Here is a 20,629-nt window from a genome sequence, read left to right as displayed (position 1 = left end):
TACCTTTTATTTGGGCATTATATGGTGGTATTATATAGAAATTGCTTGGCACCTTTTATTTGGGCACTATATAGTGGATTAAATAGGAATCAGGAGACACCATTTATTTGGGCACTATGTGGCATTATTATATAGCTGTGATGGCTAGACTTCGGCACTCCAGCTGTGGTAAAACTACAACTCCCACACTTGCTTGGCTGTTCTCAGAACTCCACAGAAATGATTGGAGCATGCTGGGAGTCGTAGTTTTACCACAGCTAGAGTGCCGGAGGTTAGCCATCACTGTTATATAGCAATATCATGATATAGTAACAGTATGGTGGTATGACATAGGAACGGTGTGACACTTTTTCTTTGAGCACTATATGGTGGTATTATATAGGGACAGTGTGACATCATTTATTTGGATACTATATGGTAGTATTATATAGAAACTGCATGACCACTTTCCTTTTGGGCTCTATACGGTGTTATTTAGGCACTTTGTGGTGCTATTATGTAGAAACAGTGGTTTATATGATTTAAAAAAACACAAAATAAGCGTTCACAAGTGTCCAGGGGTGGACATTCCCTCTAAGGCTGGTGCAGGTGGATGTTTTTTCAGGCAGAGACGTAGCAGAGGCCACTCACACTCGATACAGCAGACTAAGGGCACACTTTAAGAGATAGACCTATGTGTACAGTGTGGGAGGGTGACATTGTAGGCGTGATACACCCGGCATCACATATAAAGGAGCTCTGGGCTAGTAGTGACTACACTTCCTGCACTAGCACATAAGTGAGCAGTGCCGCCTGGTATATGTACATATACTGACTGATAGCATCAGAGCAGATAGCCTGCAGCAGTGACAGCTGAGGATCACGCCTTCCCAAGGTAAGAACCCCTATTACCCACCTACAGGACCCCTTTAAGGGCAAGTGAAAGATTTGGGCTGCCCCTGTGCCCATCTCACTGAAGATTGAACTGACACACTGTAACAAACTGCAGGACAAATGCAATCTAGGAAATCTGTTCTGATACATTGTAACAGACTATCAGACAGGATAGAGGACTGGATACAACTGTAACAGAACTGTCAGAAGCATTAGATCTGTACATCTCTGGATGTGAGGAATGTTCCCATTCACTGACAGCAAACAAATATCAAGAACATGATGAAGAACTGAAGAGCAATTGGAAAGTTTTAAAACTTGTCCTGATTAGGCTTTACTTAAATATACCAGGGACCTGTAGTCATCACATTCTCTATCAGGATGCAGCGACATATGGCGGTAGGTGCTAGAGGGCAAGCAATAGGTAGAATAATGTTTCAGTATAGGGATAAGTGAGTATATTAGGGATAAGTGAGTATAATAAATAACTAATAATAAAACCCTCAAAAAATGCAGTACTACTGGTGGCCAGCGTGTGATGCTGAAAGTATTGCTTATGAACAGCACCACATGCTGGCCGCCAGTGGTACTGCAGGCTTTTGAATTTTGTTTTGTACAATATCATGGATGCTTTTGATGCCAACCTATTTTACTGATATCACGCACTCCAGTTCCTGACCCCCATTGGGAGTCGTAATCCAATTACCCTATGTGTTGGAGGTAGGTGTTTTCAGAGGTCCCATAAACCTATCAAACACCCCACCCCATGTAACATGTAGCAGTATAATGTTGTACCACTAGGCAGGCTAGGGAAGTTCGGTGACAACCCATACTGGATCCCTAATGGTGGTCATGTTGGTTGTCAACAGATATAGCAAGGACATGGCTGACATAAGAAGACGATTCAGTGCCCCTAGTCAGGACGTTTCACGCCATTTCAGCGTAGCCGACCGCTCCCAGAAGCGTCTGATTGTCTATGTGAAGAATCCGGCACTTGTCAGCCTTTGCACTGAATACTCAGCAGTGCACCTGGTAGGAATGTGCGCTGGGTCGCTGCTCTGTCGGTCATGCATAACGTCTTGTACTCTATTCTGTAGACCGCAGAAAACCCAACGAGTCAGACGAGGCATGGCTCAAAACGAGAATCCTTTTTAGAAGACTTTAGGAAAACAGACAGACCGCAGTACCACTGGTGGCCAGCATGTGCTGCTGGTCAAGAGTGCACTGCAGCACCCATTCCTGCACCCACGTCCCCAGACCTAACCCTGTGCTGCACCCTGACTTCCCGGTCCCCAGTCTTATTAAAATGGTGACAGTGCAGATGTGCCACTGTCTATGGAGGTGACGGTGCCTCGAGGTCTCTGCTCTTCCTGTTGATGGCAGCTGGAGCGCGGCCACAAAATTACGGTTTCTAGATTTTATGCTTTCGAATGAGAACCAAACTAATTATAGCAAGTGGTCTCCGTAATTGGAGATGTCGAAAGCTGTTTACTTTCGCAAATATACATGGCAGTGTTATATGGACACTATATGGTAGTATTATTTGAATGTTGTATGCAGGAACGGACACAGACAGCAGAGGGCCCCTGTGCAAAGAATGTGCCTGGGACCCCCACCCTTTCCTCAGTGCTTTGAGGCAAGGGGCAGGTGTGTACCTATAGCCTTTCTGTTGCCAGAGGCCAAAATTTTAATGATGCCCCCCCTCCCCCATGCCAAATTCTCAACCTAACCCCTTTCCTCCAGCCCTACTGTTAAAGACATACTTGGAAACCATTACATACAGCGCTATAAAACATACAGGAAAATACAGCGCACATACCTCTTACATCCAGTGATGTCTCCTCTGATGTAGATGTTCTCTTTCCTCATCTCCATTCACACCAGACCACCATGATGACTTCTTTCAAAGGTAGAGATACATGGAGGCAAAAAGAATAATAAATTACTAATAGGAGTTTACTATAAACCCCCTAATATACCAGAGTCCACAGAAAATCTACTACTAAACGAGATAGACGAGGCGGCAAATCATAATGAGGTGGTTATTATGGGGGACTTCAACTACCCAGATATAGACTGGCTAACTGAGACCTGTACATCTCATAAAGGAAACAGGTTCCTGGCAATAACCAAAGACAATTACCTTACCCAACTGGTTCAGGACCCGACTAGAGGGACGGCCATACTGGACTTAGTATTAACCAATAGGCCTGACAGAACAACAGACGTGCAGGTCGGGGGACACCTGGGAAATAGTGACCATAAAGTAATAACCTTCCAATTATCCTTCAAAAGAGCGTTTCTACAGGGAGGAACAAAAATACCAAACTTCAAAAAAGGAAAATTTAGCCAACTAAGAGAGGCCATAGGCGTAACTAACTGGGACAAAGTCCTCAGAAATAAAAATACAGCCACAAAATGGGATATTTTTAAAAGCATCCTAAAATCTCATTGTGAGAGGTACATACCGTATGGGAATAAAAGGTTAAGGAACAAGAAGAAACCAATCTGGATAAATAGAACTGTAAAGAAGGCAATAAATAACAAAAAGAAAGCATTTAAGTCACTAAAACAGGAGGGTAGCACGGAAGCACTGAAAAACTATAAGGAAAAAAATAGAATATGTAAAAAACGAATAAAAGCGGCCAAACTAGAGACTGAGAGATTAATTGCCAAAGAGAGGAAAACTAACCCTAAAATGTTCTTCAGTTATATAAATGGTAAAAGGTATAAATCTGAAGGTGTCGGCCTCTACAGAGTGATGAGGGGGGAGTCGCAGAGAGCGACGAGGAGAAAGCAAAGCTGTTAAATATTTTTTTCTCCATTGTATTCACTGAAGAAAATAAACTTTCAGATGAAATGCAGAATGTAAAAGTAAATTCCCCTTTAAAAGTGCCCTGTCTGACCCTGGAAGAAGTACAGCGGAGTCTTAAAAAGATTAAAATAGACAAATTGCCAGGACCAGATGGCATACACCCCCGTATCCTAAGGGAATTAAGTAATGTCATAGCCAGACCCTTATTTCTGATATTTGCGGACTCTATGCTGACAGGGAGTGTTCCACAGGATTGGCGCATAGCAAATGTGGTGCCAATATTCAAAAGGGTCCAAAAACAGAGCCTGGAAACTATAGTCCGGTAAGTGTAACATCTGTCGTGGGTAAACTGTTTGAAGGTTTTCTGAGAGATGCTATCTTAGAGTATCTCAACAGAAATGAGCAAATAACGCCATATCAGCATGGCTTCATGAGGGATCGGTCATGTCAAACTAATTTAATCAGTTTCTATGAGGAGGTAAGTTCTAGACTTGACAGCGGCGAATCAATGGATGTCGTGTATCTGGACTTCTCCAAAGCATCTGACACTGTACTGCATAAAAGGTTAGTATATAAAATGAGAATGCTCGGACTGGGAGAAAATGTCTGTAAGTGGGTAAGTAACTGGCTGAGTGATAGAAAACAGAGGGTGGTTATTAACGGTACACACTCAGATTGGGTCACTGTCACTAGTGGGGTACCTCAGGGGTCAGTACTGGAGGGGTCACTGTCACTAGTGGGGTACCTCAGGGGTCAGTATTGGGCCCTATTCTCTTCAATATATTTATTAATGATCTTGTAGAAGGCTTGCACAGTAAAATATAATTTTTTGCAGATGACACTAAACTGTGTAAAGTAATTGACACTGAAGAGGACAGTATACTGTATATAAACTACAGAGGACAGTATACTGTATATATACTACAGAGGACAGTATACTGTATATACACTACAGAGGACAGTATACTGTATATATACTACAGAGGACAGTATACTCTATATATACTACAGAGGACAGTATACTGTATATATACTACAGAGGACAGTATACTGTATATATACTATAGAGGACAGTATACTGTATATATACTACAGAGGACAGTATACTATATATATATATATATATATACACACTACAGAGGACAGTATACTGTATATATACTACAGAGGACAGTATACTGTATATATACTACAGAGGACAGTATACTGTATATATACTATAGAGGACAGTATACTGTATATATACTACAGAGGACAGTATACTGTATATATATATATATATATACACACACACACACTACAGAGGACAGTATACTGTATATATACACTATAGAGGACAGTATACTGTATATATACTACAGAGGACAGTATACTGTATATATATATATATATATATATATATATACTACAGAGGACAGTATACTGTATATATACTACAGAGGACAGTATACTACTACAGAGGGATCTGGATAGATTGGAGGCTTGGGCAGAGAAGTGGCAGATGAGGTTTAACACTGACAAATGTAAAGTTATGCACATGGGAAGGAATAATGCAAGTCACCCGTACATACTAAATGGTAAAACACTCGGTAACACTGACATGGAAAAGGACCTAGGAATTTTAGTGAACAGCAAACTAAGCTGTAGAAACCAGTGTCAGGCAGCAGCTGCCAAGGCCAATAAGATAATGGATTGCATCAAAAGGGGCATAGATGGCGGTGATGAGAACATAGTCCTACCACTTTACACATCACTAGTCAGACCACACATGGAGGACTGTGTACAGTTCTGGGCTCCTGTGAACAAGGCAGACATAGCAGAGCTGGAGAGGGTCCAGAGGAGGGCGACTAAAGTAATTACAGGAATGAGGGAATTGCAGTACCCTGAAAGATTATCAACATTAGGGTTATTCACTTTAGAAAAAAGACGACTGAGGGGAGATCAAATTACTATGTATAAATATATCAGGGGTCAGTACAGAGATCTCTCCCATCATCTATTTATCCCCAGGACTGTGACGAGGGGACATCCTCTGCGTCTGGAGGAAAGAAGGTTTGTACACAAACATAGAAGAGGATTCTTTATGGTAAGAGCAGTGAGACTATGGAGCTCTCTGCCTGAGGAGGTGGTGATGGTGAGTACAATAAAGGAATTCAAGAGGGGCCTGGATGTATTTCTGGAGCGTAATAATATTACAGGCTATAGCTACTAGAGAGGGGTCGGGGATCCAGGGATTTATTCTGATTGCCTGATTGGAGTCAGGAAGGAATTTTTTTTCACCTTAGGGCTCTTTCACACTTGCGTTCTTTTCTTCCGGCATAGAGTTCCGTCGTCGGGGCTCTATGCCAGAAGAATCCTGATCAGGATTATCCCATTGCATTCTGAATGGAGTGAAATCCGTTCAGGATGCATCAGGATGTCTTCAGTTCAGGACCGGAACGTTTTTTGGCCGGAGAAATTACCGCAGCATGCTGAGCTTTTTGCTCCGGCCAAAAATCCTGAACACTTGCCGCAAGGCCGGATCCGGAATTAATGCCCATTGAAAGGCATTAATCCGGATCCGGCCTTAAGCTAAACGTCGTTTCGGCGCATTGCCGGATCCAACGTTTAGCTTTTTCTGAATGGTTACCATGGCTGCCGGGACGCTAAAGTCCTGGCAGCCACGGTAAAGTGTAGTGGGGGAGCGGGGGAGCAGCATACTTACCGTCCGTGCGGCTCCCGGGGCGCTCCAGAGTGACGTCAGGGCGCCCCACGCGCATGGATCACGTGATCGCATGTATCACGTCATCCATGCGCATGGGGCGCTCTGACGTCATTCTGGAGCGCCCCGGGAGCCGCACGGACGGTAAGTATACCGCTCCCCCGCTCCCCACTACTACTATGGCAACCAGGACTTTAATAGCGTCCTGGCTGCCATAGTAACACTGAACGCATTTTGAAATGCTTTCAGTTCACTTGCGTTTTTTCTGGATCCGGAGTGTAATTCTGGCAAATGGAGTACACGCCGGATCCGGACAACGCAAGTGTGAAAGAGGCCTTAGGTAGGGAAAATTGGTTTCTAGCTCACAGGTTTTTTTTGCCTTCCTCTGGATCAACTTGCAGGATAACAGGCCGAACTGGATGGACAAATGTATTTTTATGGCCTTATGTACCATGTTACTATGTTACTATCTTGCTATGTATCTCTCGTCCCTGCAGAGTTTAACAAGAAGACAATAAGTAAGTAAAATAACAAACTAACAAAATAAAAATAACTGCGCCCAGGAAAAAGTATTACTGACACTAATCGTGTATCCATAATGTCCCCCAAAAATAATTGCGCTAAACTGACAGTGTGCCAGGGTTCCCCCCACAGTAATAGTGCTCCCCAAAGTCCCACCATTAAAAATAATTATCTGAGAGTGCACTCAGTGTTAACAGTGCCCTAATAGTAATAATGTCCCTACTGTGCCCAAAAGTAATAATGCCCCCCTAGTCTCCTTACAATGAGTGCCAGTAGATTAATGCCCCCGTTTAATGTGCACCAGTATAAAAATATCCCCTATAATGTGTGACAATACAAAAAATACCCCACTTCCTTTCAGATCAGACCCCCATATCAAACCTCAAATCAGATCCACAAATCAAACCGCCATATCAGACCCTCAGTCTGCATATCAGACCCTCAGTCTGCATATCAGACCCTCAGACCCCCATAACAGATCAGACCCTCATAACAGATCAGACCCTCAGATTAGACCTTCAGATCAGATCCTCAGACCCCCATATCAGATCCTCAGATCAGACCCCATAACAGATCAGACCCTCACATCAGATCTTCAGACCCCCATATCAGATGCTATTTTCCCCCATATAGTAATTTCTCCCCACACTGCCCCCACATAGTAATAACCCCCCCACCCCACACTGCCCTTGAATGGGTCCGCAAATGCGGAGATGCGGTGCGGAACGGAACCATGGAACGGAAGCACTACGGAGTGCTCTCGTGGGGTTCCGTTCCGTGCTTCCGTGCCGCAAAAAGATAGAACTTGTCCTATCTTTTTGCGGAACGGACGGATCGCGGGCCCCATTCAAGCGAATGGGGTCGCGATCCGCATGCGGCTGCCCCACGGTCGGTGCCCGTGCATTGCGGACCGCAATTTGCGGTTCGCAGCACGGCCACGGGGAACACGCGTTCGTGTGAAAGAGGCCTGATGGTGATCGGTGGAGGAGCAGGAAACTCCGGGCTCCCGTGCCCCGCCGCAGTATTCAGCTGCAGCGCGTTGGTCCAGTGGCAGATGGTGACAAGACTAAAAATTCTTGTTGCCATCTGCAAATTTGAGTGTAGGGCCCCCTCCTACGTTGGGCCCCTGTGCACGTTGGGCCCCGGCTGCACAGGCGGTACGTCCGTCCCTGGCTGTATGGAGGTATTAGGCAGTGCACAGCGGTGTAATTCTTGCACTAAGCAAAGGCACTTGGGCACTCAATGGCAGTAATGTATGAAACATTTGGAGTGCTCCGCCGGTGATTACATTGGCTCTGTAGTCTTGATTGAATTATTTTTGGATTCTACATGGAAACCATCAACAAGCTGCTGTTGATGGATCTATTCTTATTTATCTTTTTCAGAGTACATAACACTGCTGAGTACTATCTGATTAATTAACACATGAATACCCAAAGGAAGTATTAGCTCTTCACATGAGCGATGTGTTAATGCCTCAGGTTGTGTGTGTGTACCTTAATGCCTCAGGTTATTAATAATCACACCCGCAACCCATTCACAGCAGGAAACCATTGTGTATCTGCAGCTGCCCTATGAAGCTAAAAACATATCTTTCTAAAAGCTAGCCTGCTTGTTGATGCTTTCCAGGTAACAAACAAAATCCTAAAACCAGTGCAAATTTCCTGAAAATAAGTAAAAAAAAAAAAAAAGAAGGTAATGATCTGTTGTATGAGTGTCTATAGAGCCTATGTGAATCTGGTGGAGCCCCCCTTTAATTCTACACTGACTCTTGCCCAATGGTCCCCATATACCGAACCGGTAATAATGGATGAAACTATTGCGCAGCTAATGCAGACTGCACGCTGCCTTCCGCCTGCTGGGGTCACCGACTTCTCTCTGTCAGTGCAGAGGTTCATTGACAACAGGAACTTGCAAGCTCAGGATAAAACCAGGGGCGGCAGCCTCAGTAGCAGCTCCGGAGATCCTGGCAGCCGCCCAGGCAGCATCTCCATCCTCAGCATCTCCTCCAGCGACAGACAAGGTCAGGCGGGTTTATATAAAATGCTAATCTTGTAGATGCAGTAGTGGCTATAGCATCACTGGAGGGGGAAGCTTCATGTCTGCCTCCATTAGGAGAGGGGCGATGGGTGGGCAGCACTCACTGGAGGGCCTCCATTACCGCTTGTACCTATTACGATGGTGCATGCAATAACCCTGTAGAATTGAGACATACAGACGCTGCATGTCAGGATGGTGCAATGGTTGCAATTCCTGTCACTGCTTTGGTTGCTGAGAGACGATTCATTTACAAGAAGCATCTATATCTTCCTGCGCAACTTCATGTTCTCCAGTGTCTTCCTGCTTGTGCTTATCGTATTAACTCATTCATTACCAGGTAGTTACAGAGTGCAAGCGCCTACTACAATATATATCTACAATAGGGCTCTGCTTTATAATTCATCAGTTCAGTGCAGTGTATTATGTAGAGTTTACTAGACTGAAAGGGTGGGGGGGTCCCCGAGGAAAGCAAATTACTCCCACTGAATATGGAGTGGTGTTTATGTAGGACAAGAATAAGTGCGACAAGAATATAACTACTATAGTACTGCTCTTATGTACAAGAATATAACTACTATAATACTGCTCCTATGTGCAATAATATAACTACTATAATACTGCTCCTATGTGCAATAATATAACTACTATAATACTGCTCCTATGTACAAGAATATAACTACTATAATACCGCCTCCTATGTACAGGAATATAACTGCTATAATACTGCCTCCTATGTACAAGAATATAACTACTATAATACTGCTCCTATGTACAGGAATATAACTACTATAATACTGCTTCCTATGTACAGGAATATAACCACTATAATACTGCTCCTATGTACAGGAATATAACTACTATAATACTGCTCCTATGTACAAGAATATAACTACTATAATACTGCTCCTATGTACAAGAATATAACCACTATAATACTGCTCCTATGTACAAGAATATAACTACTATAATACTGCCTCCTATGTACAAGAATATAACTACTATAATACTGCTCCTATGTACAAGAATATAACTACTATAATACTGCTCCTATGTACAAGAATATAACCACTATAATACTGCTCCTATGTACAAGAATATAACTACTATAATACTGCTCCTATGTACAAGAATATAACTACTATAATACTGCTCCTATGTACAAGAATATAACTACTATAATACTGCTCCTATGTACAAGAATATAACTACTATAATACTGCTTCCTATGTACACGAATATAACTGCTATAATACTGCATCCTATATACAAGAATAGAACTGCTATAATACTGCTCCTATGTACACGAATATAACTGCTATAATACTGCCTCCTATGTGCAATAATATAACTACTATAATACTGCCCCTATATACAGGAATATAACTACTATAATACTGCCTCCTATGTGCAATAATATAACTACTATAATACTGCTCCTATGTACAAGAATATAACTACTATAATACTGCTCCTATGTACACGAATATAACTGCTATAATACTGCCTCCTATGTGCAATAATATAACTACTATAATACTGCCCCTATATACAGGAATATAACTACTATAATACTGCCTCCTATGTACAAGAATATAACTACTATAATACTGCTCCTATGTACAAGAATATAACTACTATAATACTGCTCCCATGTACAAGAATATAACTACTATTATACTGCCTCCTATGTACAAGAATATAACTACTATAATACTGCTCCTATGTACAAGAATATAACTACTATAATACTGCCTCCTATGTACAAGAATATAACTACTATAATACTGCTCCTATGTACAGGAATATAACTACTATAATACTGCTCCTATGTACAAGAATATAACTGCTATAATACTGCTCCTATGTACAAGAATATAACTACTATAATACTGCTCCTATGTACAAGGATATAACTACTATAATACTGCTCCTATGTACAAGAATATAACTACTGTAATACTACCTCCTATGTACAAGAATATAACTACTATAATACTGCTCCTATGTGCAATAATATAACTACTATAATACCACCTCTATATACAGGAATATAACTACTATAATACTGCCTCCTATGTACAAGAATATAACTACTATAATACTGCCCCTGTGTACAAGAATATAACTGCTATAATACTGCTCCTATGTACAAGAATATAACTACTATAATACTGCCTCCTATGTACAAGAATATAGCTACTATAATACTGCTCCTATGTACAAGAATATAACAGCTATAATAGTGCCTCCTGTGTACAAGAATATAACTACTATAATACTGCTCCTATGTACAAGAATATAACTGCTATAATACTGCTCCTATGTACAAGAATATAACTACTATAATACTGCTCCTATGTACAAGGATATAACTACTATAATACTGCTCCTATGTACAAGAATATAACTACTATAATACTACCTCCTATGTACAAGAATATAACTACTATAATACTGCTCCTATGTGCAATAATATAACTACTATAATACCACCTCTATATACAGGAATATAACTACTATAATACTGCCTCCTATGTACAAGAATATAACTACTATAATACTGCCTCCTATGTACAAGAATATAACTACTATAATACTGCCTCCTATATACAATAATATAACTACTATAATACTGCCTCCTACGTACAAGAATATAACTACTATAATACTGCTCCTATGTACAAGAATATAACTACTATAATACTGCCTCCTATGTACAAGAATATAACTACTATAATACTGCTCCTGTGTACAAGAATATAACTACTATAATACTGCTCCTGTGTACAAGAATATAACTACCATAATACTGCCCCTATGTACAAGAATATAACTACTATAATACTGCCCCTGTGTACAAGAATATAACTGCTATAATACTGCTCCTATGTACAAGAATATAGCTACTATAATACTGCTCCTATGTACAAGAATATAACAGCTATAATAGTGCCTCCTGTGTACAAGAATATAACTACTATAATACTGCTCCTATGTACAAGAATATAACTACTATAATACTGCTCCTATGTACAAGAATATAACTACTATAATACTGCTCCTATGTAGAAGAATATAACTACTATAATACTGCTCCTATGTACAAGAATATAACTACTATAATACTGCTCCTATGTACAAGAATATAACTACTATAATACCGCCCCTATGTATAATAATATATGTAGAGACTTGGGATCTCCTCCGCTAAGGTACAGAGTCCTCCTAGTGTCTTATAATCACCCCCCCACCCCCACCCCCCGCAGACAATGAGTTCTCACTGCTCTCGCTCCCTGTGATGAGGACAGGAACAGTAATAATAGGAAGGAAACCTCGATACACAATGGGCCACGTACAGAGTGCAGCAGTGGAGCCGTCTCTAGAGGTGGAGCACAGCGGAGCTCTGTGAGGAGTCCACCAGCACATTATGATCAGGTCTGCTCGGGGTGGTGGATGTGAAGATGTCTCTGTGTCAGAGGTCACCTATGGATTGAACGCTCCAGCTGAGGTCATTACAGGGTGAGCAGTCCATGTGGTTGGCAGAGACTATTCGGGGTAGGGGAAGCGGGCAGTCCGGTATTTCTCAGTTTTACTACCACATTGAGGGGTTCCCACCTTTAGGACCCTCAACCATTAGTGAGAGAGGTTACCAGCAGCAAATGGAGGACCCGTCCTGCCCTTCAATTTAAATAGGAATTGTGTAATTCCTCATTTCACCTGTGGTGGTGCTGCAGGGAAATGGAATACTTGCCACTAGTGTTCCCCACAGATCAGAGGTGATCGGCAGATTCTCAGGCGATATGAACCTGGATAACCCCTTTAAGTGCGGGGTATAGTGGCGGTCCTGCTTTTCCTGCAGTAATAGCAGGCGTCAGCTGACAGCGGCAGGCACAGGGTGCCAGCATCACCCTGTTTACCAGGAAGAATTACATGTGTGCACACTAGTATTATTGACATGATTAGGCGGTATGCAGGAGCTGCTGTTTACCTGGTGTTCAGCTGACACACCGCCACTCACCGCGCCCACACCGCCAAACGCCACGAGGGCACATCTACACTGTGTGAAAGAAGAACACGGCACCGTCAGGCAACTTTAACGCATTGGCTTACGGTTGTGTGCAATAAGGAGGCTTAGATACAGCAGCAGGCAGTATCACACATTATAGGCTTAGATACAGAGGCTCAGCACAGTATCACACATGATGGGCTTAGATACACCGGTTTAGCAGACAGTATCATACACAAACGAATTAGATACATAGCTCGGCAAACAGTTTCACCCATGTTAGGCTGAGGTACACCAGCTCAGCAGACAGTATCACACAGGATAGGATTAGATACACCGGCTCAGCAGACAGTATAACACAGGATAGGATTAGATACACAGCTCAGCAGACAGTATCACACAGGATAGGATTAGATACACCGGCTCAGCAGACAGTATCACACAGGATAGTCTTAGATACACAGCTCAGCAGTCAGTATCTCACAGGATAGGATTAGATACACAGCTCAGCAGTCAGTATCACACAGGAGAGGATTAGATACACAGCTCAGCAGACAGTATCACACAGGATAGTATTAGATACACCGGCTCAGCAGACAGTATCACACAGGAGAGGATTAGATACACAGCTCAGCAGGCAGTATCACACAGGATAGGATTAGATACACAGCTCAGCAGACAGTATAACACAGGATAGGATTAGATACACAGCTCAGCAGACAGTATCACACAGGATAGGATTAGATACACAGCTCAGCAGACAGTATCACACAGGATAGGATTAGATACACAGCTCAGCAGTCAGTATCACACAGGATAGGATTAGATACACAGCTCAGCAGACAGTATCACACAGGATAGGATTAGATACACAGCTCAGCAGACAGTATCACACAGGATAGGATTAGATACACAGCTCAGCAGACAGTATCACACAGGATAGGATTAGATACACCGGCTCAGCAGACAGTATCACACAGGATAGGATTAGATACACAGCTCTGCAGACAGTATAACACAGGATAGGATTAGATACACAGCTCAGCAGACAGTATCACACAGGATAGGATTAGATACACCGGCTCAGCAGACAGTATCACACAGGATAGTCTTAGATACACAGCTCAGCAGTCAGTATCTCACAGGATAGGATTAGATACACAGCTCAGCAGACAGTATCACACAGGATAGGATTAGATACACAACTCAGCAGTCAGTATCACACAGGATAGTCTTAGATACACAGCTCAGTAGACAGTATCTCACAGGATAGGATTAGATACACAGCTCAGCAGACAGTATCACACAGGATAGTCTTAGATACACAGCTCAGCAGACAGTATCACACAGGATAGGATTAGATACACAGCTCAGCAGTCAGTATCTCACAGGATAGGATTAGATACACAGCTCAGCAGACAGTATCACACAGGATAGTCTTAGATACACAGCTCAGCAGACAGTATCACAGAGGATAGTCTTAGATACACAGCTCAGCAGACAGTATCACATATGATGAACTTAGATACACAGCTCAGCAGACAGTATCACACAGGATAGTCTTAGATACACAGCTCAGCAGACAGTATCACACAGGATAGGATTAGATACACAGCTCAGCAGACAGTATCACACAGGATAGTCTTAGATACACAGCTCAGCAGACAGTATCACACAGGATAGGATTAGATACACAGCTCAGCAGACAGTATCACACAGGATAGTCTTAGATACACAGCTCAGCAGACAGTATCACAGAGGATAGTCTTAGATACACAGCTCAGCAGACAGTATCACATATGATGAACTTAGATACACAGCTCAGCAGACAGTATCACACAGGATAGTCTTAGATACACAGCTCAGCAGACAGTATCACACAGGATAGGATTAGATACACAGCTCAGCAGTCAGTATCTCACAGGATAGGATTAGATACACAGCTCAGCAGAGAGTATCACACAGGATAGGATTAGATACACAGCTCAGCAGACAGTATCACACATGATAGGATTAGATACACAGCTCAGCAGACAGTATCACACAGGATAGGATTAGATACACAGCTCAGCAGAGAGTATCACACAGGATAGTCTTAGATACACAGCTCAGTAGACAGTATCACACAGGATAGTCTTAGATACACAGCTCAGTAGACAGTATCACACAGGATAGTCTTAGATACACAGCTCAGCAGACAGTATCACATATGATGAACTTAGATACATAAGCTCAGCAGACAGTATCACACAGGACAGGATTAGATACACAGCTCAGCAGGCAGTATCACACATCATAGGATTAGATACAACAACTTACCAGACAGTATTACACATGATAGGCTTAGATATAGATGCTTAGCATAGTATTGCCAATGATAGGCTTAGATACAGAGACTTGGCAGACTGTATCACACATGACTGGATTGGGTACACCAACATAGCAGATATGATCATACATGATAGGCTTAGTTATGCAGATTCAGCAGATAGCATCACACATGATAGGCTTAGGCTACTTTCACACTATCGTTCATGGGTCCGTTCGTGAGCTCCGTTTGAAGGAGCTCACGAGCGGAGCAGAACGCCTCCGTCCAGCCCTGATGCAGTCTGAATGGAGCGGATCCGCTCAGACTGCATCAGTCTGGCGGTGTTCAGCCTCCGCTCGCCTCCGCACGGCCAGGCGGACAGCTGAACGCTGCTTGCAGCGTTCAGCTGTCCGCCTGGCCGTGCGGAGACGAGCGGATCCGTTCAGACTTACAATGTAAGTCAATGGGAACGGATCCGCTTGAAGATGTCACCATATGGCTCAATCTTCAAGCGGATCCGTCCCCCATTGACTTTACATTGAAAGTCTGAACGGATCCGCTCAGGCTGCTTTCACACTTAGAATTTTTTCTATGTTATTAATGCAGACGGATCCGTACTGAACGGAGCCTCCGTCTGCATTAATATGATCGGATCCGTTCAGAACGGATCCGATCAAGCGCAAGTGTGAAAGTAGCCTTAGATATGCAGGCTCAGCAATTAGATACGCAGGCTCAGCAGAGTGTATCACACATGATACGCTTAGAAACACTACTTCAGCAGACAGTATTACATGATAGGCTTAGATACTCAGTCTCATCAGAGTGTGTGACACGTGACTGGTTTAGATACGCAGGCTCATCCATTAGATACGCAGGCTCAGGAAACAGTATTGCGCATGATAATCTTAGATACACCAGTTCAGCAGACAGTATCACACATGATAGGATTAGATACGCAGGCTCAGAAATTAGATACACTAGTCCTGCAGACAGTAGCACACGTTAGGCTTTGATATGCAGACTCAGCAATTAGATACGGAAGCTCAGCAAACAGTATCACACATGTTAGGCTTAGATACGCAGCCTCAGTAGAGTGTATGACACATGGCCAGCTTAGATATGCAGGTTTAGCATAATGTATCGCACATGGGCTTAGATGCACCATCTACACACTGTCCCGGAGATTATACTGCAGTATTATGAGGCGCACTGGGTTTTCTTGCTGTCTTAGTCAACCTTATAAGTTTGCAGAGGAAATATTTCACCTTTCCCCGGCTCGGCCGTGACTCACTCTGTGGTTACAAGAGGCAGAAGTGAGACCCATGGAGGACGTGGCCTCGTGGTCTACAGAGCGGAAGCTGAGGGACTGCTGTAGATATCAACATGAGGCAGGTTTATCAGGACCAGTGCAGTTACCCATAGCAACCAATCAGCTTCCAGCTCTCATTTCCCACAAGGCCTGTGAGAAATGAAAGCTAGAAGCTGATTGGTTGCTATGGGCAACTGCTCCCTTCACTAGTATTTGTAATCTGGGGCATCGCCCTGTTTACGACCAGCACCGTCGCGTCGCCCCCTGGTCTCCTAAATGGGCAACAAATTCCGTCTGACAACTCACCCTAGTCAATCCTAAGGTGGTTGTCACCCGGCTCTCCACAGATCCTGCGTGACAGATTAACCTACATAGCAACCGCCATTTATTTGCCATTTATTTCATGTCGCCCCCTCTGTGTAGACATTGAGGGGAAATTTGGTGGATTCTTGGAGTGAAATGTCCCTTTTTCTTGCAGATTAGACATGGCGTTCAGCAAGAAGTTTGCCGGCCTGAAACTCCAAGAACAAGGTGATCAAGAGCCATTGCCACATTCCTGTAGAACTACAACTCCCAGCATCTGCACTGGGAATTGTGACACCTAGTTGCAGGTTTTCCACATGAGAATAGAAAACTCTTAAAGGGGTCGTCCGCTTTTAAACAATGGGGGTCATTCACTAAGAATGGAGTTTTACGCCGGTCTTTTTCTCCCCTTTTGCGCTGGCTTTGCCGGTGGTTGATGCGCCAAATTGCTGACGAGGCGGAATTGCGGAAAAAAAGTAGACTAGCCCCTGACAGTAGTCGTTTTCCGCCTGGCGTAAATGTTGTAAATTTGTTAAAGCTGAAGTCCCTGCCCCCGCCACACCCTCGATGCTCCTATGTGTCAAACGCAGTGCAAAAAAAACACCCTTTCAAAAAGTCACAAATTGGGGACATGTGAAATTTTTATGCCAAAAATTGGTGTAAAAATGTTCGGAAAGGACCCTCAATGTCTTTTTTTTCCCACCAGGGATCAAAGCTGGGATCAGCTGTAACCTGTGAAGGCCGACAGTAAGAGTTCAGTCTCCCTGCAGCACCCCTGCAGGATGGATGGTGTATTACACCGTTCTCATTTAAATAAATGGGCTGTCTGCGGCGACATTCTGTACTCCCATGGCCACGACTTTATGGGCATAGCTTGAGGGGGCGCTGCGGGAATATGCCATGGTTGTAAGGGGGGCACTAGCAAGTCACAGGGTATTTAGTTACGTGGCCAGTGAAGCAAACTGAATCTTTGCACCAGGTTAAAGGGGTTGTCCGTCCTCGGAGCTGAGGCCTGTGATTGGCTGCAGCAGTCACGGGACTCTGCATTCTGGTTCCGCAGGGAGCAGCAGACGAGTCAACTTTTTTATGCTCAGGACGACTGGGTTTGTCAGGTCCACGGCCAGACAACCCCTTTAGGCCTCTTGCACGCGACCGTTTGCCTTTTTCAGTATTTTGCGGTCCGCAAAAAACGGATCCGCAATAAATACGGATGACGTCTGTGTGCATTCCGTTTTTTGTGGAACGGAACAGCTGGCCGCTGATAGAACAGTACTATGCTTGTCCGTTATGCGGACAATAATAGGACATGTTTTATCTTTGAAAGGAACAGAAAAATGGAAATACTGAAACGGAATGCATACGGAGTACCTTCCGTTTTTTTTTGCGGACCCATTGAAATGAATGATACGGTCCGTATACGGAACGCAAAAAACAGAACATAAACAGAAAAAAAAGAGGCCTTAAGGAAAGCTCATGGGGAGTGGTGGTAATTATCAACTGCTCTACACCAGAAAAGTGGCATCAAAAAGTCACACATTGGCGCCATTAGTGCAAAAGTGTTGTGATTTTTTTTCCTGCTGTTTGGGCGAGACATGGGTGGCGCTAGGTCTTACCTTTTGTAAATTTCCTTTTCTGGCGCACGGACCTCTCAAGACACCCCCAAATGTATTAATACATGTACGCCTCTTAATCAATTTGGCGCATTTTATGCTAGTTTAGTGAATATTTTTTTTTCTTAAAGGGGCTGGCCAACCCCTAAAATGCCCTGGCCGCTCAAACAGGTTATATTTAACCCGCTCCTCGGCACCTGCATCGCCTCTGATGCCCGCACGGCCGCCGCTGAGTCTACCCGTCGCGTGGATCAAAACATCCAGCAATGGGGTGGGCATCGGGCCGCCAATAGCAGGCCGCGACGGGAACAAGCCTTCCTAGCATCACCGCTGTATCCGCTGACACCGACGCCCCGTCATCGGATACAGCGGTGGCCATGCGGGCATCAGAAGTGATGCGGGGTAAGTATAACCTGTATGAGGGGCCCAGGCACTTTGGGGGGCTACCATTATAGGGACTGGATAACTATGGCTTCAAAAACCAAAGTCCTTTAAAGGACCCTTGAAGAACTGTGCTGTGATCAGTGACCAGTAGAGGGCGCTGTGTATCTATATATACTATGTGTGCAATAACATGGTCCTTGCTGTCCATCAGGTATTGATGCCAAGCAGTTTGAGCAGGATTTCCTGGATGCTCATAATAAGTATCGGGCCCTGCACGGATCCCCTCCTCTTCAGCTGAACACAGACCTCTGCGAATCATCGCAGAAATGGGCCGACCACCTGCTGTCCATCCGGACCGTGCGACACAGCGACACCGAATACGGAGAAAACATAGACTACAAGAGCAGCTCCAGCCCTAAAGTCCTAGCAGGTATGACGTCAGACAAAATCCACAAGCCTGAAGAAAGAGAAGCTTGAGGCTACCTTCCTCCATAAACAGCGCCACTCTTGTCCATAGGCTGTGCCTGGTATTGCAGCTGCAGGCAATCCTCTGCAGGACACATTTAGTTACATTAATACATTGCAGCAAATCCACCGCTGTGTGAGAAGGGGAATAATTTATACTGATCTTGAGTTACATTATATTTTATACTCGAATCACAATGGATCCGTCTATTTATTATGCAGGCAACGCTCCGGTGGACAGCTGGTACAGCGAGATTAAGAACTATGACTTCAGTAAACCCGGCTTTTCCGTCAGCACAGGTGAGAAACCCAAAGATACAGTACAGACCAAAAGTTTGGACACACCTTCTCATTCAAAGAGTTTTCTTTATTTTCATGACTATGAGAATTGTAGATTCACACTGAAGGCATCAAAACTATGAATTAACACATGTGGAATTATATACATAACAAAAAAGTGTGAAACAACTGAAAATATGTCATATTCTAGGTTCTTCAAAGTAGCCACCTTTTGCTTTGATTACTGCTTTGCACACTCTTGGCATTCTCTTGATGAGCTTCAAGAGGTAGTCACCTGAAATGGTCTTCCAACAGTCTTGAAGGAGTTCCCAGAGATGCTCAGCACTTGTTGGCCCTTTTGCCTTCACTCTGCGGTCCAGCTCACCCCAAACCTTCTCGATTGGGTTCAGGTTCGGTGACTGTGGAGGCCAGGTCATCTGGCGCAGCACCCCATCACTCTCCTTCATGGTCAAATAGCCCTCACACAGCCTGGAGGTGTGTTTGGGGTCATTGTCCTGTTGAAAAATAAATGATGGTCCAACTAAACGCAAACCGGATGGAATAGCATGCCGCTGCAAGATGCTGTGGTAGCCATGCTGGTTCAGTATGCCTTCAATCTTGAATAAATCCCCAACAGTGTCACCAGCAAAGCCCCCCACACCATCACACCTCCTCCTCCATGCTTCACGGTGGGAACCAGGCATGTAGGGTCCATCCGTTCACCTTTTCTGCGTCACACAAAGACACGGTGGTTGGAACCAAAGATCTCAAATTTGGACTCATCAGACCAAAGCACAGATTTCCACTGGTCTAATGTCCATTCCTTGTGTTCTTTAGCCCAAACAAGTCTCTTCTGCTTGTTGCCTGTCCTTAGCAGTGGTTTCCTAGCAGATATTTTACCATGAAGGCCTGATTCACAGAGTCTCCTCTTAGCAGTTGTTCTAGAGATGTGTCTGCGGCTAGAACTCTGTGTGGCATTGACCTGGTCTCTAATCTGAGCCTGCTGTTAACCTG

General features: G+C 43.7%; 1 protein-coding gene across 3 annotated transcripts in view; it reads left to right on the top strand.

Annotated features, from left to right (window-relative positions):
* The first annotated feature begins 742 nt into the window (after positions 1-742).
* Positions 743-20,629, top strand: part of LOC122946145 — a 59,253-nt gene continuing 39,366 nt past the window's right edge. Inside the window, exons 1-4 of one of the 3 annotated variants that reach the window (XM_044305544.1) lie at positions 743-874; positions 17,053-17,105; positions 19,083-19,301; positions 19,559-19,636. In XM_044305544.1, coding sequence (XP_044161479.1) covers positions 17,060-17,105; positions 19,083-19,301; positions 19,559-19,636 — 343 coding nt within the window. In that variant the 5' untranslated portion in view covers positions 743-874; positions 17,053-17,059. Of the gene's footprint in view, positions 875-8,665; positions 8,935-17,052; positions 17,106-19,082; positions 19,302-19,558; positions 19,637-20,629 lie in introns of those variants that run through there. The other 2 variants (XM_044305546.1, XM_044305545.1) reach the window with 2 other exon arrangements.

The sequence above is a fragment of the Bufo gargarizans genome, chromosome 9, assembly GCF_014858855.1.
Source record: "Bufo gargarizans isolate SCDJY-AF-19 chromosome 9, ASM1485885v1, whole genome shotgun sequence".
NCBI lineage: Eukaryota > Metazoa > Chordata > Amphibia > Anura > Bufonidae > Bufo > Bufo gargarizans.
This window is presented reverse-complemented; position numbering and strand designations above follow the sequence as displayed.